Below are 24354 nucleotides of genomic sequence, written 5' to 3'. Positions count from 1 at the left end.
AAAATATATGTCCAAAATAAAATCCCATATTATATCATAACTACCATCTGCACAGAACAAGGCACTGTCTCCACATAAACAAGAACTTTCCTAATTAATAAAGCCAATAAGTGATGGTTGGAAAAAAAAGTAAGAACTTGCAGAAGTTCTTCTCTAAAAAAAATAGTAGCCCTGGAAAAGACTTACTATGCCATACTTTACACCTTGGTAACTTGCACCCACATGGGGGCTTGACCCGTATAGGTGCTGTGCATTTTTGGGTCACCGGGCTCATGAAGGGTCATAGACGGTACACATCTTAAGCTAGTGTGTCTTGCAGTTACCTGGAGGTTTGTGAGGCCACCTAAAGGGTTGGCATGAATCGTTAAGTACCGATATTCTTAAGGATAATGTAAGTTTCAAGCACTTTACAATGTACAGGTGATGCTGTTGCCCTTACATGGTGCCCTTACACCGCACTATTCTAGTTGTTATTAAGGTGCGAGTACTGGCACCATACTGATGGGATGTGAATGCTGCATGCATAGGCTGTGCAGGTGATTCATCAGTGCCCAAAGGACGCCCATGCTACCTACTTTTCTTATTTTTAACACTCCTTGCATGCAAGGAGGCCACATGTAGCCGCACTTATCATGTGAACAGTACTCCACAGGATTGGGGGGTAAAAAAAAGAAAAATCTTTATGACACACCTGCTTCTCACCCACTTCACCCTTACTTTACCCTTAGGTGTTGTATGAGTTCTCGCTACAATGCTCAAAATATGTCCATAGCTCCATAGGTTCACTGAGCGGTCCATGACCTTGATATTTTCAACGGGTTACCAGCGTGCCCCGTACAGGTGAACAACCACAACATTTGGGGTCTGTTACTCGGTGTTACATGTATGTCATCATCTCATTTTTTTTTGGTTTTTCATTCCTCAGGAATAGGTGTGATGGAACAATTTTAAACAATAAATAAGACATTATACATTCAAACTGTTACGCAGGTAGTTGTTTTAACTGTTTTTTTGTAACTGTTATTTTGTTTTTTTCCCTTTTGCTTTGTCTTCTTTATTTATGTGTCAGCAGATTGATCATAAAAAGCCGAGCTGTAAAACCTTTTGCTTGGACAGAACCAAGCATTCAGTTTTGCTGCAAATCTAATATCACATCATCTTTTATCTGGACCAAAATTGAGTCATACTTTTTATGAATTTGAGCAGAAATTACACTCTACAATCTCAGACCAAATTGCTCTCTACTTTCCCGTCCGTGCTCCTTTTATACAAACCTAAATGACTCTTCACTCAGCTAAATACAAATGTAACAATGCCACATCAGGCACAGAGATAATTATAGCATGGTACCCCCATCCAGTGTGTGAATGTGTGTGTGTATGGGTGAATGGGACTGTGACTGTAAAGCGCTTTGGGTCTTCGAAGAAGGTAGAAAAGCGCTAATAAAGAATACGCTATTTACCATTTATTCTTTATAGCAAAGCTGATTTACTTTTACATTACATAAAAGACAGCTACTAAATAAGTAAAAATCTAACTTTCCCTGTTTTTTCCCCAGCCTGGTTGTCTTTAAGGCTGCAGCTTACCTGTTGAAAAGTGGCCTGGACCAAGTTGGCCGGAAACATGTTGCTGTAAAAGAGAATTTGAGGTAAGTTGTTAGTTCAAACATTTGGCCTCATTCGTATAACGTGTCTGTGAAGGAATTTGTTTTATTATTATCATTGCTTAAATGTATTTGGTTAAATGTATGTTTAAATGTTAACTCAGATTGACCTTTTTACCTCTTCTGAAAACAGTTGTGTGTTTGTTCATCTGCTTCTCATCTCCCACCCAGGATGAGGGGTTTACGACACACTGTCCTGAGCTGATAAGGGATACTGTTTGAAGTTAGAATCCAACCAAATGGGTCATTATACGACACCCCCTAATGAACTTTTCCTCTTTGTCTTGAAAATGTTACCTCCTTCTTGTGTTCTTAATAAAAGGTGCACAGGGAGAGGCAGACCTTTGAGAAGAGAAACGTGGTGGACCTTTTCCAACACATTTGCTCCTCTCCCTCGTGCATGAGAAACTTGATTCTTGTTGTGGTTTGTTGTTTATAATTGTGTTTTTCTTTAATGTCTAGATGCATTTATCTGACAGTGTCTAAACTCCAAAAGGTACTTTTTTTTTTTAATACATAGTCATGGCTATGGGCTGCATGGTGGCGTAGTGTAAAGCGCTCTCGTCTCACAGAGAGAAAGCCCTGGTTCAAATCCTGGCTGGGATCTTTCTGTGTGAAGTTGGCATGTTCTCTGGTGTGGGTTTTCTCCAGAAACCCTTCCACAGTCCAAACACCTGCTAAATAACTGATGATTTGAAATTGTCCCTAGGTGTTAATTTGTGAGTATGTGACCCTGCAACAGATTGGTGACCCATCCAGGGTGTATCACATCTTCACCCAACAGCAGCTGGGACAGGCTCCAGCAACCCCATGACCCCAAAAAGGATTAAGTGGTTTTCAGAAGACGATGGAGGGATGGTAAAGACTGTTTCTGTATCTCAAGCATGAAACTGTCTTGTGAACAGAAAGTATTTCTAATTTAAAATAAATGAGCCCACTGTGACTTGCCAAATCAATAATCCCATTCAAGCTCCTTGTTCAAACAAGCTGAGAACTCCTGTGTTCTCTTCTTGGTAAATAGTATTGATTCTATCACTGAAAACTGGAGAGAGACCTGTCAAATCTTGGTAAAGAATCTTAAACATTCCAAGTGAATGGATAATGAAGTATCTTCATCAAGAACGTCATAGTCACTGCTGTGGAAAATAGTATGTAGAACCTTGATCCCTCCGAGGCCATCCTTCCCACCTCCAATGAACTGGCTCTTATGTTTGTATTGTTGTCCCCTGCTTCTCAGCTCCCATAATAATTCAAAACCTCTAAAGAAATTTTGTTTACAATGCGGCACACATTAGACAGAATCCTACATCTGAAGGCAATTTTTGCAGGATTTACGAAAGGCAGACGTCCTTGAGGTTGTTGGTAAAATGATGGCAAAAGCGTTCAGAAATTACTTCTATTGTTGAGAAACAGTCTTAAGCACATCTTTGGAATACTCGCTGCAAAACATAGTTATATAAAAAGAAATACCTAGGAAAGAAATACCTGCAAGCACGCTAATGGAGTGGGTTCAAGTTGTGTTCAGATTGGCTGTAGGTGAGTGTCCGCCCTAAAACTGGAAGGTTATGAGTTCAAATCCAGGCTGAGTCATACCAAAGACTCTAAAAAAAGGACCGCTTGACACTCCGCGTGAATGATTTGGATTGGGGGGTTAAACCACCAAATGGTTCACATATGTTCTCAATGAAAGTCAAATTTGCGTGTGAAATTCGCTGCTGTGTTCATAAACTTGATGCCCCAGACGTGTGTGGGAGGAGCTACTGTCAGCTCATCGCTTCATGGAAGATTTGACTGGTCATCTCATATACAGTCAATGTATGGAAGACACAAATGATGTTGAGGGATCAGGTTTATTTATTTTGAAGAGCTCTACAGCATTGGTAAGCCTTGGTAATCACGTCTCCACGTCTGGGTTCATGAGATCATTCAGACATTCCAGTACGATCAGCTTTGTCATCTACTGCAGGAGCTGCACCTGAATGACAGCCACTTTCAGCGTTAATTCCATGTCACTGTGACCTAGTTTGATGATTTAATGTCCCGTATTAGTGAGAGGAAAGAAAAGATAAAAATAAGAATAAAATTAAACTATCTTTTTGTATTGTTTCATACAAATAAGAAAAATGTTATAAAGTTCAGGAGGAGAATGATCTGAACCAAGGCTTTGTTCCTGATTGGTTGATGTGGCTTCTTCGCCAAAGCTCAGATATTTGAACAATATTTCTAAAACATCCTTCCACAACGCTCAAAATGTGCTGTGGGACCTGATATCGTGTCTGCAAATTGACTTAACGAAACTGGACACCCGCCGATGCAGAGATCGTGTTCGGTGTGAACATAGCTTTAGGTCATAAAGTAGGACCTGACATTACGTTTAGTGGTCTTGCAGTAGAGAGTCCGACCCAAGAGTGATCATGACTTCAAATCCACGCAGAGTCATACCAAAGATTATAAATGGAACCCAAAGCCTTCCTGCGTGACACTTTAAGGGCAATTCTATGATTTTATGAAAAAGTAAAAGTGCTTAAGTGTTTTTTTTAACCCTGAAAACAACTATTAACGTCAAACTATGTACAGAAAGGAACGATTATGAAAGTAAATTAGAAGGTCATCAAAAATGTGTTTGTGTCAAAAGACAAACGTAAGTTCAGAACACGGCTTTATACGATTATGGTGCCTGTTCATCTATGGACGAAAGACATGGCCTGCATGAAATGTTCATCATACAAAGATGAATGTCAAACATCAAGGTCAGCCCTGTATTAAACCTGACTTTAAATCTCATCCAGGGCAGAGCTCACATCACAATCGGAAGGAAAAATTGCACACTTTCGTGCACAGAGATTAAAAAAACATATTGTGTTTATTGTGTTCTACGGACAGAGCATTAAGGAGCTGCAGGTTTAGGCCCTTTAAAAAAAATGGTGTTACTTTACAAGTGACCTTAGTGATTGTTGTTGCCGGGGGAAACCCCCTGACCTTCAGCTCCGTGATAAAAACGACACATTTTATCACAGAGTCATTAGATGCAACTCTGGCATGAAATCATGCAAACAAACACACTTGACTGCAGATGGTGGACCCATTTGTGACTGTAGGACTATGGATGCATGATAGATGAAGGCTGTAAAGAAGCTTTGCAAGTTAAATCCAAAGCACAGCTGTGCTGTGGATACACACACGCCCACACACACACACACACACTCACGCACATGATCAGTACATTGCTGGATTTCCAAGAGCTCGACCATTTTTATAGTAACTCTTTTTCCCCCAATTTTTTTTAACCTTTATTTCAAGTAAAGTCTAAATGTGAAAATTTTGAAGAATATAAAATATGATGAATATACATATTAATTTTTTACTGCAATACTTTTGGAGTTTTGTATAAAAATGTCATAGAATCTTCTGACAGGAGTCTTTTTTTTGCAACCTCTTGGCTTTGACCATCAGACTCACAACATGCAGGAGAGACCCAGGTTTACCTTTAACATTGCAACCCAGTGAGGATCTTTAATTAGCTTAGCACCATAACCCACTGGCACGTAAGGCTTCAGGATTTAAACATTGATCTCAAGATATTCACTCAGCTGTCTTGACAAATGTGTCTGAACCACTTCATTTGTTATATTCTTTATTTTTCACTTTACTTTTCATTTCTGCTCATTTTTTAGCTTTGTCATGTGAGACATGCTAAGTTAGGTTCACTGTTCAACTTTGAAGATAATTTTTTCAATTGAAACACGCTTTCCCAAATCCCCTATTTCATTGGCATGATCCAAACTTTCCTTAAAAACCAATTTCTATATAAATTGGTTGATGTTGTCTGCCCATGTCGTTCGTCATCATTCCACTAGGGGCAGTAGAAGTTTTTTTTTTCTGCTCATTTGAAAATTGCTGCTTCCATGTAATCTCCAAAACACTTTTGACAGGAAAAAGTTTAGTGAATCTTTATGGTTAGAATAACTAATTTATTGTTTTTTTAATGACTTCTTGGTGTATTGAAAGAATGTAACATTTGTTAATAATTAATTTTATATAAAACAGTTAAATTCAACATCCCAATGAGAAGGATTAAAAAACAAAAACATTTAATTGAGTGGACACAAATCCAGCTTTTGTGTGTTACTGTTTGATTCCCCTTTTTACTTCAGGTTTCGTTTTAAAAATGATATCTCCACCCTTTGAATACATGTTCCCTTCAAGTTTCTTTTGTCCCAGTGATAGATGTGCTTACGCTTTTGGATTTTATCTGCTGTCGTGGTGTCTTTTGTTTAGTTTGAAATAGGTTAAGTTGCTAAGCTGCTCGTCCATCTGCCTCCTGACTGTAAATCCTGCATTTGGGACCTCGATCAGCCACTCGTGACAAACCCTTTTCAAACACCATGCATGTCACATGAATGACTTCATTGACTATCAGAGGCAACGTTTCCTTTGACTGCCGCTGTTTAGGCAGACAGCTGTGGGTTTTTCCCACAGAGGGATTTGACAAATTGATCAAAGTCAGTTTTAGACTGTAGTGGAATCACTGGCAACGTTCTCTCTTTGGGGCTGTCAACATTATTTTTAGTTGAGCTATATCCGATGTCAAAGCTAGTTCTATCTAAACAGTGGTAAATGAGTCATTTTAGTTTAATTCCAGTTAAACAGGTTGCATTCACATGGATTTTATTATTCATTCTGAAACAGAAATCTCATAGAAGTCCCACAGTTGGGACTAAAACAGTGACTTTATTTACATTATATTCAGAAGAAAGAGCATATTCTGAAAAAACAAAAATATGATTTTTGTGAGCAAATAGATTTGCTCACATTGAGAGAGATTGTTAAGAATTCTTCTTAAAAAAACAGCAGATTCTGTCAGCAGTCATAACTGTGTTGATTTTTTGCAAAGACCAAGCACTTGCTGCGATGCGTCCATTGGAGCAACAGAATGCAAAGCATCATTGACAACTCATTTCTATAACAACTAGCCTTCACATTTGGTTAGGTACAACATTTAAAGTGCTCTTAAGTCAAGTTACCTTGAAGAAAATAATCTGGTGATTAATAAAATAAGTATCATTAAAACATCCAACCATTCACTTTTCTTAATCTGCTGTATACAGTAAGGGTCAGAGGGCCATTGGAGCCTGTCCCGGCAACTGTTGGGCAAAGTAAGGGTACTTTACCATAGAACCATAGACTGTATATATCACTGGACATACTGACCCTTCCCCGTTTGAGTTCCACATATAAAGTACATGCTGACTCCAAGAAGCCAAAATCCCATGGACTTCTATTAAAAAAACAAACAGCTATAACTCAGTCATTCTATTTGTCAGAATACCCGTTCTTGCTCTGATAGCTCTTTCTTAACACCTTCTTGCTATTTCAATTTTTTTTTCATGATATTTCTTCCTTATTGCCAGTTATGTAAGTTATAAACTGGTAAATCAGATGCCTCAGTAGAATTTGTGGTGCTCGCTGGCCCCCACTCTGAACGTTTGATTGACAGATTCTCCCTAGTCGCTTTAAGTGGAAGTGGTGTAGACTTGGAGCAAGCTTACTCATAATTGGTTTCACTTCTTCACCTACAAACGTGACTCAGACCAACTCAGGCCAATCACTCTTGTTTGGCTCTAAATGGCGAATGAAGTCATTTAATTTCGCTGGAACCGCAGGTAAAGCATTTTGTATAGGTGACGTCAAAACCGTTTTGTCCAGTGGTACATGTCTATGCCCTGAACAGGTCGCCAGTCTGTCGCCTGGCCAAACTTTTATATTTATATGTAGACATTACAATGACTAAATCATTCAATGTGACCCTGATGTTACAAAATTCCCAGTGGTTCTTGAATGTATCTTACCGAATGAGATCCAGCAGGGCGTCAGCTGAGCTTGTCATTGGTTTCTTGCTCTCATCTGAATCTTCCTTTTGGGCGGCTCCGCCTGGGTGGATGATGTACACCATGAGGATGCCCACTACCACCGCGACAAAGGTGGTCCACAGGTAATAGGAAATGGTCATGATGCCCAGGCGACTCGAGCATTTTGCATCAAGGGCTGCGAGACCGGACATCAAACTGAAGTGAAGAGAAGACAGCAAAGGAAATAAACAAGTTAGAATGTCCAAAAGAGAACGTTTTGTGGTTTTAAATATGTTTTGGACTGGGGCACATGCATTCCCCCAGAAACAGAGAGAAATGAACCTATATGGTAGAAATTGATCATTCAATCTTGTAGACATTATTTCCTTATATTTCTGTTCATACATGAAAATAAAAACAAAATTATTCTACCAAACTGCTTTATTCAAAACAAAAGAGAAAATCCACATGGGAAAAGAAAGTATTTGATCAAAGTCAAGATTTGTCTATCAAGATTTAACAACTGAACTCATTAAGCAGTTTCAGAAAAAGAAAGTGTCTTCTGCCAAACGTCTCCTAAGCCTCTGAAAGCTTTCAAGCCTCCCCCGTGCTCAGGAGAAAAACAACTTTAACCACATGAGAAACAAAGTGAACACATTTGCATTTAAATAGGTCGATGCTTGAGATGCTTGATTCATTGTAGCAGGAATGACACTGTTACTTCAGCTTGAAACTAAAGGCCCGTACACACCGGGACGAATATTCGCCAGGCGTTATTCGCCAGCGTTTTTCGCCACGTTTTTTGTGTTCACACCCAGGCGATTTTCGCTGACGATGAGTGGAGTGAACATGCAATTTCATTCCCTGACATTAGATGGCGCTTAATGTAAAACAGAAATACTCCTGTACACAAGGTGGCGCTGCGCAACTTTACGCTTCTGAAAGTCGCTTTTCACTCAGAAGAAGAGAGCAAGTATTTACACGCTTGTCAGAATCAAACAAAGAAAACATGAATATTTCAAGCACCAGTAGCTCCAACTGGTGCTTGGTTCGGGGATATTTTAGAATGTCCGTCATTATTGTTTCGCGGCTGTGTGTAGACGCTACTTGGCGTCTATCTTCTTCGCTGGTATGTGTGCTCAGCAAGGCAGTTTTGTGTTTGAGCGCCCCCAAGTTGTGTTTTACTGTAACTTCAGAAGCTCCAGACACGTGAGCAAAAGCGCCGTTCTCATTGGTCGAGTAGATTTCGACGCGACGCGTCGAAAAAAAAAAACGAACCCGAGGCGTTTTTTTTTTTGACGCTTTTCGCGTCGGTGTGCACACTCTCGTTGGTGCCCTTTGTTTAGTCACGAGGCGTTAAACGTCGGCGAAAATCGCCGGCGAAATTCGTCCCGGTGTGAACAGGCCTTAAGGAACGCAAAAAGGAAGCTATCATTAGCCGCGTTTACATGGGCAAAAGTAATCGGAATGAACGCCTGATCGGAAAGAAAATGCGTCATGTAAACGCGCCGTTCGGAATACTCTGCCCCGGTCAGACTCATTCGGATCCGAATTTCTTTCCGATCGAGATAGGTGGGTTATACCGATCGTTTATCCGATCGTGGAGCATGTAAACGGTCATTCCGATCGTGTGTCACTGCTGCTCTGGTTTACGTCACGCATAGACGGTGTTTCGCTGAGAGAAAGTTTTGGGGCGCATACGGGACCGACCAGCTCTGCGGACGCCCCGTGAAAAGCGCCGCTCCGCTCTCGCCCCGCTGGCTCTCCCCTCTCTTACACCCCTCACGGGGGAGATTCGGAGGAGGAGCGCTTCGTGCCCCCTGATGCTCACTCGGTCCACTGGCACCCGAGTGAGCAGAGCAGCTGGATTAATAATTTTGTGTCGGGGGGGGGCTTTTTTACGTGTGCGTTTTGTTGTTTTGTTATGTGTGGGAGAATTCCGACTGCGAGCCGTCCCGCCGCTCTGGGTTAGCGGCTGCAGGACTCAGGAGGAACCGTGTTCGAACAGAGCTCGGGCCGCTAGCCCACAGAGTGGCTTTGGGGCGGTCTGTGTGAACTTTCAGAGCAGAAATAAATGTCGCTCAGTCCTTAGAAAGCTGCAGATTGCTGCGTTTCTTGCACGGTCCTGGATTTTGTGTCCATCCATCAGGCTAATGATGTTAGCCCGTGTTAGTCTGTCCTAAGCTTTCGTCCAGCTTAATTCTTCCACAAAAAAGCACTGACCACACAGATTAAATATAACGATGAGGGGACTTCCGGAAATGGCCGGTAACTAGAAAGTCACGCTCGACTCTGCTCTCTAACAAACACTGAACTATCCGTTAAACAGACGATTTGAATTGCTCCAAACAGCAAGATAGATCTGTGAAAATGCCCGCCACAGGCAAAGGAGGTAAAGACAAGCCAAAGCCATCCGCACAATCTAAATTGATGGACTTCGGGTCGCCAATGACGGAAAAGCTAACCGCTAGTGCTAGCACAACAGCTAACGCCGCGTGCGAGGAGGAATCTGCTACAGTCACCAGGAGAATGGCGACCGCTGCCGGAGGAAATAAACCGGGCAGCTCTGCTCAACACCAGATAAGCAACGACCAACTTTTTGCCTTCAAAGAGGAAATACTTATGGAAATATGGGAATTATGGGATTAAGGTCCGAATTTTCCGGAAGGTTTGACGGTGTTATGAAAGCCATTGAAGACACACAAAGGCAAGTGACTGAATGCACGGGGCGGATGGATGAGGCAGAGGTGCGTCTCTCTTCTGTGGAGGATATACAAACAGGCATGAATGCTGAAGTTGTGAAGCTGGTGAAAAGCAACAAGTATTTGGAGGAGAAAATAATTGATTTGGAAACAAGATCACGGATAAATAATCTCCGTCTTGTTAATCTGCCTGAAGGTGCAGAAGGCTCCAACATATGTGGATTTTTGGAAAGCTGGCTGCCTGAAGCCCTGGATATTGCTCAACTGCGACAGCCTCTAACCATTGAAAGAGCACATCGGGTTGGGCCGAAAAGGAGTTCAGATGCACCCCCAAGAACGCTGATTATGAGGTTTCTTAACTTCAGTCATAAGGAATTGGTGTCCAAAGCAGCAAGATCCAAAAAGGAAATCCTGTATAAGAACCAGCGTGTGAGAATCTACAACGATGTCGCAACAGAACTACATAAACAACGTAAGCAGTTCGACACCGCACGCCAGCATCTGCGCCAGCTTGGACTAAGGCATGGGATCCTATCCCCAGCTACACTGGTGGTCACGTACAAAGACGCTGTGCACAAATTCACCAACGCAGAGGAGGCCCAGAGCTTCATATCCAAGATCCAAGAAGACAAAGGGGTAAATTAAAGAACTACTTAATGGAAATTTTGCCTCACAAAGTAAATATACGGTAACGGCTTAATACATAGGATAAGTTCATTTTTACTACTACCACTCTTAACTAAAGTGTAAAGGAGACAGCTGGTTGAAGTAATAAAAAATACAGCTTGACCTTAAGTATTAAGAGTGTGGACTTGGGTTTGAAGTTTATTTTACCATGTTTGCAAGTACAGGGAAAGATATTACTATGCAGGAAAAGTTATTTTATGTTAAAACATTTGTCAACACTATCCTAAATACATTTAGAAAACTATAATATTGTATATATGTATGTATATATAATAATACTAACAATATACTTCACACAAAATTGTTAAAGGAGCAGTTGCATTTCTAAAGGATAGAATTTGCTCATAAAACTAGCAGAGGAGGGTGGGGTTAGGGGTTTGTTTCTACAAACAAATAAGTTCGTAATGGACTGCGGCTGGAAGCAGAATGTATCGGGGGGGCGCCCAGTTAGCTGGGAAAAAAGGGGTTTTGTTCTCTATGTTGTTCATCTCCTAGGAGATATTGTCCATGTGTTTTTTTTTTACCTCTCAGACCTGTTAATAAATGCAGCAAAGTTTATCTAACAGCGCTTAAGTGACACACAACTTTGAAATTAAATGCACATCTTGGAACTGCAGGGGCTTGAACAAAACAAACAAAATTAAACAGGTTATGAATAGGATAAAAGATATTGGGTCCAAAATTGTTTTCCTCCAGGAGACTCACACTCTGGAAGAGGATAATGTCAAAATAAGCAGAAGATGGCAGGGGTCTCTATATGCAGCATCTCATATCTCAAGAGCACGTGGCGTTATCACACTAATTCATAAATCTGTTCCTTTTCGAGTCCTAAATGTTATTAAGGACACACTTGGCAGATATCTGATTCTCCAGGGTTCCATCCTAAAAGAGACTATCAATCTGGTGAATGTGTATGGGCCTAACACAGATGATGACAAATTTTTTACAAACCTTTTTTTAACCATTTCTTCACTCCCAGGAAATAATATCATAGGAGGAGATTGGAATTGTGTCTTGGATCCCTCTTTGGATAGATCATCTGGATGTGACCAAACTCACCAAAGAAGTAGGAATATTATCCAGAATTTTATGAAGGAATTAAAAATTGTAGACATCTGGCGCCACACAAGACCCAAAGATATCGAGTATTCCTGTTATTCTAAAACTCACAACACATACTCTCGCATAGATTACTTTCTAATCTCAGCAGAATTATTATCCAATATAAAACAATGTTTTTTCGATAGTATAACAATATCAGACCATGCCCCATGTAACATCTTATACTCTCATAATAACCTTAAAATGGATCCACCCAGGTGGTGTCTGCACCTAAAATGGCTTAAAGATGAAAATTTTGTTGAATTTATAGGTAATAAAATCGATGAATATTTTACTATAAACACTACTCAAACTTCAGCCAGTGTAAGATGGGAGGCATTTAAAGCTTTTCTAAGAGGGCATATAATTTCCTTTACGTCATCAAAATCAAGAGAATTGCGCAAAAAAAGAATACAGTTGGAAGAAAAAATAAAAGCAACTGAGGAGAAAGTTTATAAAGAAAAAGATCAGCAAGCTCAAAAAGAATTAGAAATTTTGAGAGCTGAGTACAATAAAGAAACAACAGATCGTGCAGCCTCGGATATCTTGAGGTTGAACCAAACTTTCTATGAACAGGGAGACAAACCTGGAAAGATCTTAGCCTGGCAAATTAAACAATTGGAGGCCCAAAAAAACATAACATCAATAATTAACAAAAGTGGCATGACCATAGTGGACCCAAAGGAAATAAATACAGAATTTAAAAACTTTTTCTGCAATCTCTATAACTCTTCTGATAAAGTAAACCATGAAGCTCAAAATGCATTTCTTGATAGACTACCTATTCCGGTAATTCCAGGGGATTTCAAACAGCAGCTAGAAGATAATATAACTGTAGAGGAAATTAAAAAGGCCATAGAAAATACGTGCTCTGGAAAGAAGGCTGGACCGGACGGGTTTCCAATAGACTTTTATAAAACATTTCAACATAAAATTCTAAAGCCAATGTTAGACATGCTTCAAGAATCATTTAATAATGGAGCCCTTCCTAAATCTATGACCTGTGCTCTAATCATCCTACTACCTAAGCCAGGAAAGCCAAGTAATAAATGTGAAAACATGAGACCTATAAGTCTACTAAACTCTGATTTAAAAATAATCTGTAAAATTTTGGCTATGCGTCTGCAGAATACTCTCCCTCATGTTGTTCATAGGGATCAGAATGGTTTCATTTTAGGACGCCAGGGCTTGCACAATGTCCGCAGGGTGTTAAATATCATCCATGGACTGGAAGACACTGCAGACCAGGCCCTGCTCTCTTTGGATGCAGAGAAGGCCTTTGATAAGGTAGAATGGCCTTTTCTTTTTAATGTGTTGCCAAAACTCGGCTTCGGTGAAACATTCCGCAAATGGATTCAACTACTTTATACAAATCCAACTGCTGAAATTTTAACAAATAAAAATATCTCTGCTCCTATTGAAATTAAACGTGGGTGTCGGCAGGGATGCCCTTTGTCACCTTTGCTGTTTACCCTCGCAATAGAGCCACTCGCCATAGCAGTGCGTGCTCATCCAATCATCTCTGGTATTAAGATTAATCACGTGGAACATAAATTGTCACTGTACGCAGATGATATAATTCTATATCTCTCAAACTTAGACTCATCTATACCTGCTCTACTGCAATTAATTGAAGAGTATGGTCACATATCTGGCTACACCATAAATAAAACTAAATCGTCCATTTTATTGCTGAACGAGAATCAAAGAGAAGGGCCACCAACAGTAATAACGCATTTCAACTCAGTCCAAACGTTTACATATTTAGGTATAAACATTTTTCCAAATATAGTACAAATAGTTCAAAATAATTATGATTCCATAACAAAAGAAATAAATGACAGTATTAATAGATGGATGCAACTTCCTACGTCACTAATCGGTCGAATTAATGTCTACAAAATGAACATTTTACCAAAACTACTGTATGTTTTCCAAAATATCCCTCTGCCACCTCCTGACAGTTGGTTCAAAATTATAAAACAAATGATTCTGTGTTTTATATGGAAAAACAAAAAACCTAGGATACGGCTATCACTCCTCCATCTGCCTTACAATGAAGGAGGACTACAATGCCCTAATATAATGTGGTATTACTGGGCTGCACAGCTTAGGTCAATAAGATACTATTTTACAAAAAAATATGCCCCACAATGGACAGAAATGGAAAACCAAACTTTAACCCCACCCTTGCCTCTTTTTATATTTTCAGACTTGGAAGCTAACTTGAACAAGAAAACTAATAATCCAATGGTTAAAAACATGATCAATGTTTGGTATAGTGTAAAAAAAGCTATAAAAGAACAAAATACGCTATCACAGCTTAGTCCTATTTGGGCAAACCAGCAATTTACAGCGGGCAAAGCAGATGCAGTGTTCAAACAATGGGCAATGAAGGGTTTGGAAAAAATACAAGATCTGTATCCAGATAACTCCTCAGACATGATGTCATTTGAAATGCTACAATCAAAATATTACATTAATAGAAAACACTTTTACAAATACCTACAATTAAGAAACTTTATTAGAACAGAACAAAGAACCCTTTTAAAACCACAAAAATCTCAACTAGAAGAATTGGTTACCAAGGACAATAAGAGAGGAGTTATATCAGAATTTTATAATTTAATACTTACTAACTCAAAAGAAAATGCAAAAATGAAACTTGATGCATGGAGAAAAGACCTAGGAACAGATATATCAGAAGAAGAATGGCAAAAAGCCTGCACAAAGGCACAAAAGCAAACAATTAACTCAAGATTGAGGCTATTACAGTACAAGTGGCTGATGCGAGTTTATATTACGCCTGTTAAATTAAATAAATTCAATGCCAACATACCAGACTCCTGTTCAAAATGCAATGAGGAAAAAGGTACACTTTTTCATTGTATATGGGACTGTAGAATAATAAAGCAGTTCTGGTCTGTAATCAGAGAAACCATTAAACAAATTATCTCAAAAGAAATATCATTGGAACCAGCCTTTTATATTTTGGGAATCTATCCCAAAGACAATAGATATACCAGATCAGAAAAATCACTTATAGACATGTGTTTACTGCAGGCTAAAAGATCAATAGCAATTAACTGGAAAAACTGCTCAGGACCAACACTAAAACAATGGACTAAACTGATGCTAACTGTACTGCCGATGGAACGCATAACATTTTTCATAAAAGGAAAAAAGAACTCGTTTGAAGCAGTTTGGAGACCATTTATTACATTTGTTGAGGGGACCGATCTGTCAGACAGTGATGATTGAAACTTTAGCTTGTACCCTGTACTGTGAACTATAAGCTGAATTACTGTTTTATTACTGTTTTACTTTCTTTTTTCTGGGAAAGTCTCTGCAGAAACATATCAAGGTTTTGTGTTTAAGTATTCAAACTCATATTGAATATGTTATAAGACTAACAGCCTACGGTGTCTGAGAGGAAAATGTTTATTGTTTATTTTATTTTTTTTGTCCTTATATATTTTTATTTTTGTCTTTAATTTTGTGCTAGTTTGTGTTTGAGTGTGTTGGAATGTAAAAAAAACAACAAAAGAAAAAACAATAAACATATTGTTGGAAAAAAAAAATATAACGATGAGCGAACAGGCAATTCATAATATTCATGACATTAAAAAAAGCTCGTTTGGAAGATCGTCTCGTATGTTACCGAGCTGCTGCATAAATGTCTGGGGCAGCGGTTTGTTTACAATGGGACCTATTTCCGCATACGGATGATTTTTACACTACTGCGCATGCCCAGATGATTCATTCCGAACGAGAGTGTGCGCCATGGGAACGTTTGTTCTAATCGGAAAAAGGTTTTCTGTGCCCATGTGCACGGGTGAATTTTAACCCGACCATTGATCCGATCAAGATATTCTGCCCATGTAACCGCGGCTATTCAGATCAGCCGCCTTCTTCCAAGATGGGCTGACAAATGACACTTGAGAGGAAAAGATGAGAAGAGAGGGGAAGTGCTCCACAGGATAAAGGTCTGGCATGAGGAGAACTAGTGGACAGAGGTACATAAGCTTTTTCACCCACCGACTGACAGGGGTGTTAAAACAATAAAACAATACCCATGCCCATATTTGTGAAAAAGAGAGAAGGCAGGTGGGTTTAATGAATGTGTGCCTCTTAGAGTGTACCTTGATCACATTGAATGCTCCAGCAAAGGCAGGAGGCTCGGCACCCCCCAGCCCAGAGTCAGACAACCACCCTCATGTGCACCAAACTCCCAACATGGAGATAAAGCTGTAGTACTAGACCCGGCAGCCCCCCAGCAGAGGAGTAGAAGGAACAGATTTGAATGAATGCAGCCAAATTTCAGAGCCGGAGCCCCCGCCAGGGCAGGGACCCTCCCCACTTCAAGGCGATCCAGGGCCAGACCCAATGCCCTGACCACACGAGACTTAAGCCGTGCCAGATGAGAGACAAGGCACCGCCGGGAGTCATGAGCCCCACTGTCCCAGCTTTGCATGCTCCTAATCACTCGTTTTATTCTTGTCTTACAATCACAAAACATGAAAATGCGGCTGAGACTTAAAAAGCGATCATTCAGGACTGATAATCCATTTTGGGGAATCTTCTCATTGTTTACTTGTCATACTTGTCCAAGTTTCCGACAAATTTAAGACACCATGAGCATAAGGTAACTAGGAATCTAGTCTATAGGTCACTTCACACAGCCACTATGTACCTTTTGCGCATATTAAAAACTGATCATATGTTAATATACATGGAAAATGTGAGAAATTTTAAATCCACAGAAATATAAATAAATCAAGCAAAGAACATGTAAATCTACGTAGAATGTGTCTGATTATTGCGCTTTTTATATGCAATTTATTTGTGATTTGTGCATCAATTATGTAATTTCAAAGTAATACGTGTGCTGGGTATAAGATAACAGTGGTGGTACATGTATGAAAAGTCTGTTAGACATTCATGGAACCGTTGTGAAAAACCACAAATCTGCGAACGCATCTTGCAAAAATCCTGCCCAATTGCGTAGGATTTACGTGATAACTGTCCATGAACTACGTTAAAAACGAATAAACTGCGTAAGAACCCCTCAACGGACATCTGCACACATCGATGAATGACAAACGCAAGAAACACTTTTACGTAAATCACGCATTTATCACAAAACAAAACAGACTCACACTCACAAACAATTTGATTCGTGGAAAATACATAGAACGTACGTTATTGTTGGTAAGACTTAGGTGTTCAAGTCGAGCTTTTTGACGCTAACTCTGATAAACAAAACCTGATGTAAGAGGGTGTATCTGCATCTGACGTCCACAAAAAACATTCTTTGAGATTTTATTGAAACAAATTATCCCTATTATTTTCACTTTAATTCAATCTTATTCATGCAGCCCAATATTACAACACAACTGTCTCAATAAACTTCACTAACTGTACAAAACATTTTATAATCACTATTATCCAAAGCAATGTAAAATTGCCTCAAAAAACCTCATTTGAGAAGGAACTATTCACTTTTCCATAAAATAAACAAACAAACAAAGAAACAAAAAAACTCTATCCCCCATCGTCGCTGCATTTAATATTCAGTAGACCTCACTCATTCAGTGGGAGGAAACCCAACAAGCACAGGCTTGGAATGCGAGCAAATCCTTCAAATGGGACCAATTAGTAGAGAAGCTGCTCAAGCTGCTGTTGAGTGGCTTAAAACACCCTGGGAAGCTTGTAATGGATTACTATATATCTTCAGAGCAAAAGGGCAACAGGCTTTTTTGCTGCACGTGCATGTGCAAAATTATATGACCACCTTGATGAAGTTAACCTTAAAAAATCAATTAGAATGAGGATTGAAAATTTAAAAGTCATGTATTCTTGTATAGAAAAACATCATCAGGTTTGTGCCAGTCTGCAAACGGATGACAATTTTCAAATATGCTTCTTCTTTATAGTAAAAACCCACTCTAATGAAAATAGTGTATTGGTGTATTTAACATGTTCTTGTTGCATTTTTCTCATGGAGGGCAAAATGACGAAAATTAAGCTGAAAATTGCGTTTCTGAGTACTTTTTTCTTCGAGTTTAGGTGTATTTCTTATTCAAACTTATTCCAAGCTGGCATATGGCTCAAAACTGTACGGCTAGATGGCTTCAAAACTACTCAGCATTTACGTTGCCCTTGTAATTTTAGATTGGGGTTGTAAGGGGCTGTAAGCAAGCTGTGAGAGCGCGCCAACAGATGGATGACGGGAAGTAGGAGCAGGGTTACTCTGCACCAGCAGCCCTGCCCACAACTCAGACATGAATTTCTAATGGACTCCTGCCACTCTGCTGAAAAAAAACACACGTTTTGATTTAAAAAAACAAAACAAAAAAAAAAAACAACTTTTAAAATAGATCAAAAGATGATCAGAGTGGGGCAGTATGGGAAAAGCTGTGAGTAGACAGAAAAGGCCAGGCAGGCATCACCTGAGTCTCACCTTAGTCAGAGGGAGATTCTACAAGAGCAAAGACAAATAAATACTTATTTGAAACCACTGCAAAAAGAAAAGGATTGCTGAGGTAGAGATTTTGAAACCACAAGGACAAAATCGCACTGAGGATGAGCGAGAGGCGGGAGCTATATGAAATCTGCAGCAGGGTTAATCTAAATCCAGAGTGTACAGTCAGGGAAAAAGAGGCCATGTGCATATGACAGCTTGGACATAGATGATTGTTTTTGTGACAGTACCAGTACCCTAGTTATTTTTTCTATGTCACAGGCAAACACTTCGGTAATTTCTGGCACTTGCCACGTCAAATTGTTTGTTTATTTAGCTAATGTGCAACTGTATGTGGCGCTCACAAAAATAAACATAAATTTACATATGAATGTTTGACACCTACAGGTAAAGGAGGGTTTCCATATTGGCTTTTATTGCTGTAAGAAATGGTCAGTCACGTCCATGTGAGTCGCAGTTTAATGAAGGGGGGGGGGGAGTGGAAAAAAACAGAGATAAGCTTTTGCTGCAATTTAGCCTTCATGAGTTTTTGAAATTCATTCAATAAATAGTGCATGGAATAGATGCCTGCTGGCGTCACTGTAAAAGCCCCCCCCCCCCACACACACACACACAAAAACAAAGGTTACTGCAACAGATAAGCAGGCTGCAGCAGACTGCTTTCAATTTCATGTGCTGCACAGCGTTGATGGATGTAGCTACATGGAGAAGAAAAATGAAAGCGGCAGACATTTTATTTGTTACTTAAGGAGTACTGAATGTAGTGAGGCAGTTCATCTAAATTATGATCGATGCAATCAGCTTTCATTTCCACTGGCGTGGTAGTGAAGTAAAGGCAGAGGTATATTTTCATTTGAGCACAAGCAGTGGGTTGAAATAAGGAACATTAAGACCAACTTCACTGAAAATTTTGCTTTTCATGTTCTAGCATTGTTCTCATTATGGAGAACATAGAAACGCAGTTTTAATCTTCTTCATACATGTTCTCCGTGATGCATGTACATCTTTGTTTTCCTCGTCTAAACTGGCATCTGGCTCAGAACTGTACCGCTGCATGGCTCTGATATTGCTCGTCATTTTTGTTGCACCGCTAATGTTAGGTTGGGAGTGTCAGAAGCTAGTAGGAGAGAGTGTAAAAAATAAATCAAAAGATGTTCAGAGTGGAACTTTAATTTACATGTGTGTGGCTGATTGGACCAACATGCCAGATGTGACTGAAATTAAAGTTCTCAAGGCTCTTGCTGAAGGTCGTGAACCTTTGAACCTTTGAGATGTTGAAGTTGGGTTCAGATATAATCTCAGAAATATGCTCAGATAGTTTCATTGGGTATGTGGGACAAAAAATGACAAATGATTGCAACCATGACATCAAAGGGGCTTTCCTTTAGCTGATCAAGGATTAGATGATGCATGGAAATTAAGTATCCTGCTGGTGGTTAAACTGAAGGGAAGACAGGAAAAAATAGATAAAACTGTTAGACTTATTGCAGTTTCCTCAAATAAAAATGGTAAAAGCTCTGGGGTAAACTACGTTTTGTTAAATTTCAAGAAATGTGTTTTTAACAAGCCTAAAAAATGTATTAAAAAATGAACCCTGCAACCTATTTTTCATAATCCTGTTGAAGTGAGTGATCAGAAAAACACTACTCAAAAAGACTTGTGGAAGTGTGGGATGAGTATGTTTCTGTAGAACTAATTGCATAAAAAAATTATTAGAAACAAGACTGAGGTAAGGGAAAAAAGTTGTTTTTATTCTCCCCTGATTTTGTTATAATAAACTAAAATAACTCAAAAATAGTCAATTTGGGTAAGCACCTCTTTAACCCTTGTGCTATCCTAGGCACTTTAAGATTGGGAGTTGGGTCATCTAGACCCACTAGACAGTGTGCTGAACCTTTTTTTCAATGATTTGTGATCCTCACTGGTGTCCATGGATTACATGAAATCTTTCCACCTTTATCCACCTTTGTCATGGTAGGGAGAACACGTCAATGTAAGGGTGGGGTCATCTAAGATAGCACAAGGGTTAAGAATCTCACAAACTGATCCTCAGCAGGTGTTTGGACCTTTTTCAAAAAGCCAAAGCTTTATTTGTAATTCTGGAGCCTCCACAATCCCAACAGGTGAAGACATCCGCCATGATCTTAGAGAAGCTTAGACGTAATTAGGTCAGGAAACCAGAGACTGTCTGGACACAGGGTGACAAAGCAGAAGGGTTATTATTATTTACAATTGTGGTCTGAGAAGAAGCAATGCTAGCAAGGAAGGTTGTCCAAATGTAAAACTTAACAGTTTGGGAGAGCAAAATACATTATTATTGATTAAGTTAATGCTGGTAAAAGTTGATTCTCTTTTTTGATTTAAATGTTGTTTGCTTATGTTGACTATTCTTCTACAGAAATCATATTTTCACGCATATAGTTATAGTTTTACACATGACTGATTGTAAACTTCAAATTGAAGGAAATTAGCAAAGCTTAAAAAAAAGATTCTGCCTTTTTTTTAAATCGTTCCTTATGAGAATTTAAACTTCGCAGCTGTTTTGGACCTTTGCTCTTTCCATAGATTTTTGCAACAAATAAAATGCAAAATGGAGAGATTGAGGAGCGGCGCCTGACATGTGCCACCGCCTTGATCTGCCGCAAGATTTTTAGACCATATGGAGCTTATGGTTCTACCTTTGGCAAGCAAGAGCATTACATTAATCCCACACCATCATGAAAGAGAGAAGGTGGAGGATCCTTAGAGGAGCTCTGAGGAATGGCTGTGTCCTTTGCTTTGGCTTATCAGAGAAATCTGGTTCAAAGAAACACCCTTCTTTAATACTAGACCAACTCCTGTGTCAGTTCATGAGCAACAACAACCCTTAAAAGAAAACAGAGTAACCGTAAGGAAAAAGGCAGCGGATGAAGTACGGTGGAATAAGTTTGTGTAAATCATCATTAAAGTAATCATTTCAAGTGTTTTTGCTTCAGCGTCCTGAGCCAAAAGCTTCACAAATGCCAGGAAATATAGGCTTCAGGTGAGGCGTGTACCTTCTTTTAAAAGTTTTTTTAATAAAGCTGTTCAAACAAAAAATAGCAATATTGTATTTTTGTGTGACTGTAAGGCAGTTTAAAGGAATTAAAGATTAGTGATCCTTATTTTGTTGTTGCGTTTTTTTTTCCCCCAGAATTTTTAACACTGAAATGCATTTGTTGACTATAAATCTTGTGGGGTTTTCGCTTTTAAAATTTCACTTTGGTTTTTTGCGCAGATTTTCCAAAACAAAAGATTTATAAAAAAATATATTAAGAGAAATGGAAATACAATACGCAACTGATTATGCTTTTAGAAAAAAAAGGATTACAATAATAATAATAATAAACTTTATAGCACTTTTCAAGATAAAAATCACAAGTGCTTCACAGTAAAACACAGTAAAACACAAAAAAACACAATAAAACACAGTAAAACACAGTAAAACACAGAATACAGAGAATATTAGGAAAAAGCAATTTTAAAAAGACAGGTTTTTAGCTGCATTTTAAAAGAAAACACTGAGACTGCAGATCTGAGGCTGAGAGGAAGGGAGTTTTGTGGCGATGCAGCCACTGCTGCAAAGGCTCTGTCACCTTTAGTTTTTAACCGGGTTCTCTTAACAACCAGCACACCCTGGTCACATGACATCAGGGACCTGCTGGGAATGTACGGCTGCAAAAGGTCTTTTAAGTAGACCGGTGATGGCTATTGAGAGCTGTGTATGTTAAAACCAGGATTTTAAAATGCACACTGAGTTAGCGCTCTCGCCTCAGCGACAAGTTCCCTGGTTCAAAATCCCAGCTGGGGATTTCTGTGTGGAGTTTGCATGCTCTCCTTGTGCATGCATGGGCTTTCTTCTGGCACACCGGCTTTCTACCACAGTCCAAAAACATGTTTAATTGATGATTCTAAATTGGTTCTAGTGAATGTGAGTGTGTGTGGTTGTGGGGCCCTGTGACTGACTGGCAACCCACCAGAAAATGGATGGATGAATGTAACATTGGGCTAAACTGCAAAATGCATACAGTATAGGGTTGGATGATTAAAAAAAAAAAAGAACTTTACTTTTTTTGATTTATAAGAATCACAGAGATACTTTATTATAAAAGATTGAGTCAAAGCAAATTCAGCCAGTTAATCAGGAGACAAAAACTGTGTTCCAAAGTTTTAATCAGAGCACTGCAGGCCTTTTCTGTCTGAATATGACTGTCTCTGATCGAGTCTTACTTCCGGGTAGGAAATAAGCTGCGAAAATAACTCAAGATTAATAAAAAATGTGTTCTTTAGTATGCCAAAGGTAATATGTTTTCATAAATATGGATTTACTTTACTCTGAACGGCTTAGGAAAGCATGTTTTATGCAGAAAAATACTTTAAGCTAGGGGTGTCCACAGTTTTTTTGGCATGTGAGCTACTTTTGAGACGAAAATTGTCTTAAAGATCTACCTATGTATTTTGAGACTTAAAATACTGTTTAATAAACATAGAATAATGAAATATTGGTACATAACATTGTTTATGTACTGATAATTCAAAAACTACACAGTAAGAGTACACAAATCTTTGTGAGGAGATATTTTAGTATTAACAAATGAGGCATTATATTAGAAACACAGAAAGCAGTGACTATCATATTTCATGCTCTGCTGTAAACTGTGCAATGGGGGGAGCATGACATTTCTAAAGCACTGCAGGCTCCATGGGAAGCGCGTGCCACAGGAATACACAACTGCTTCAGTAAGCTCGGATCCATCGGGTGGGAACTGTGGAGGCACACAGGGCGATCCGGGCCTCAATAAACACTCCAGTGGGTTGGAGTGGTCTTCTGCCGGGGACTTGACGTGCCGTGGGGCAGGTAGCGACTTTCTGATGACGGACAGAAGTTGCGCTCAGTGTATTCAAACAGGCATGTGCAGTGTTTGAATACATCCTCTGACGTATGTATCAGGGGATGATCGATTGGCCGTTCTGCATGTCAATCAAGTCACAGTGAGGATTTTGTTTAGCTGACGGATTTTTTAGAAATATATTTTAAAGACTCTCGATAGCAGTCAAATCAGGCAATTTCAAATATCTAGGTATTTATTCTTCCCCCAAATGATCAGAACTAGTGCAGCTGAACCACACCCCATACAGGACGTTCTAACCTGCTGGGTCAGCCTGCCTCTGTCCCTCATGGGCAAGGTGGCCACGGTTAAAATGAAAATCTTACCCAAAGTTAATTATCTCTTCTCAATGATTCCCACACAACCGCCACTAAAATGGTTCAAAACATTAGACTCATCCATATCAGGCTTTTTATGGAACACTAAACCTGCAAGAATTTGTCCAAAAACTTTAAAATCTTTAAAACATTTACATTTACATTTTGTTAAACATTTATTAGCAGTTAACAGTTAAAAAACAGGACTGTTTCCAAAGTATTAATACAAACGCCGCTTTAACAGTCTGGTGGGAATTTCTCAAAATATCAAACTCGTCAATTCAACCGTGCGAAAATTACACCCATCTGGAACAACCCGAACATCCTTATAAACAAAAAAATGATACACTTCCCAGCTTGGTAAGCTGGGGGCGTAACACTACTAGAGCACCTAATTATTGATAGAAGATTCATAACTCCCCAGGAATTTCAAGACAAACATGGAATAAATAACTTCTTGGAATATCAGCAACTTAAATCTATTATTACAAAAAAGTTTAAATACAAAGACAACAATTTAAATTAACCAGAAGTAGTTACCTCTCTGGTTAATTTTTCAATGAATAAAACTCTCTCCAAAATATACAAAAACTCTTATGAAACCTAGATAATAACATTTCTTCTCATTTTACAGATAGAACTAT

General features: G+C 39.1%; 1 protein-coding gene across 1 annotated transcript in view; it reads right to left on the bottom strand.

Moving 5' to 3' along the window:
* Positions 1-24354, bottom strand: part of LOC111949093 (excitatory amino acid transporter 5-like) — a 55253-nt gene that overhangs the window by 9073 nt on the left and 21826 nt on the right. The window contains exons 3-4 of the mRNA XM_023965426.1: positions 7513-7728; positions 1587-1629 (exon numbers count right to left, since the gene is read on the bottom strand). Coding sequence (XP_023821194.1) covers positions 1587-1629; positions 7513-7728 — 259 coding nt within the window. The remainder of the gene's footprint in view (positions 1-1586; positions 1630-7512; positions 7729-24354) is intronic.

The sequence above is a fragment of the Oryzias latipes genome, chromosome 17 (assembly GCF_002234675.1).
Source record: "Oryzias latipes chromosome 17, ASM223467v1".
NCBI lineage: Eukaryota > Metazoa > Chordata > Actinopteri > Beloniformes > Adrianichthyidae > Oryzias > Oryzias latipes.
Note: the sequence above shows the minus strand (reverse complement) of the source record. Positions and strands in the feature narration are given on the sequence as shown.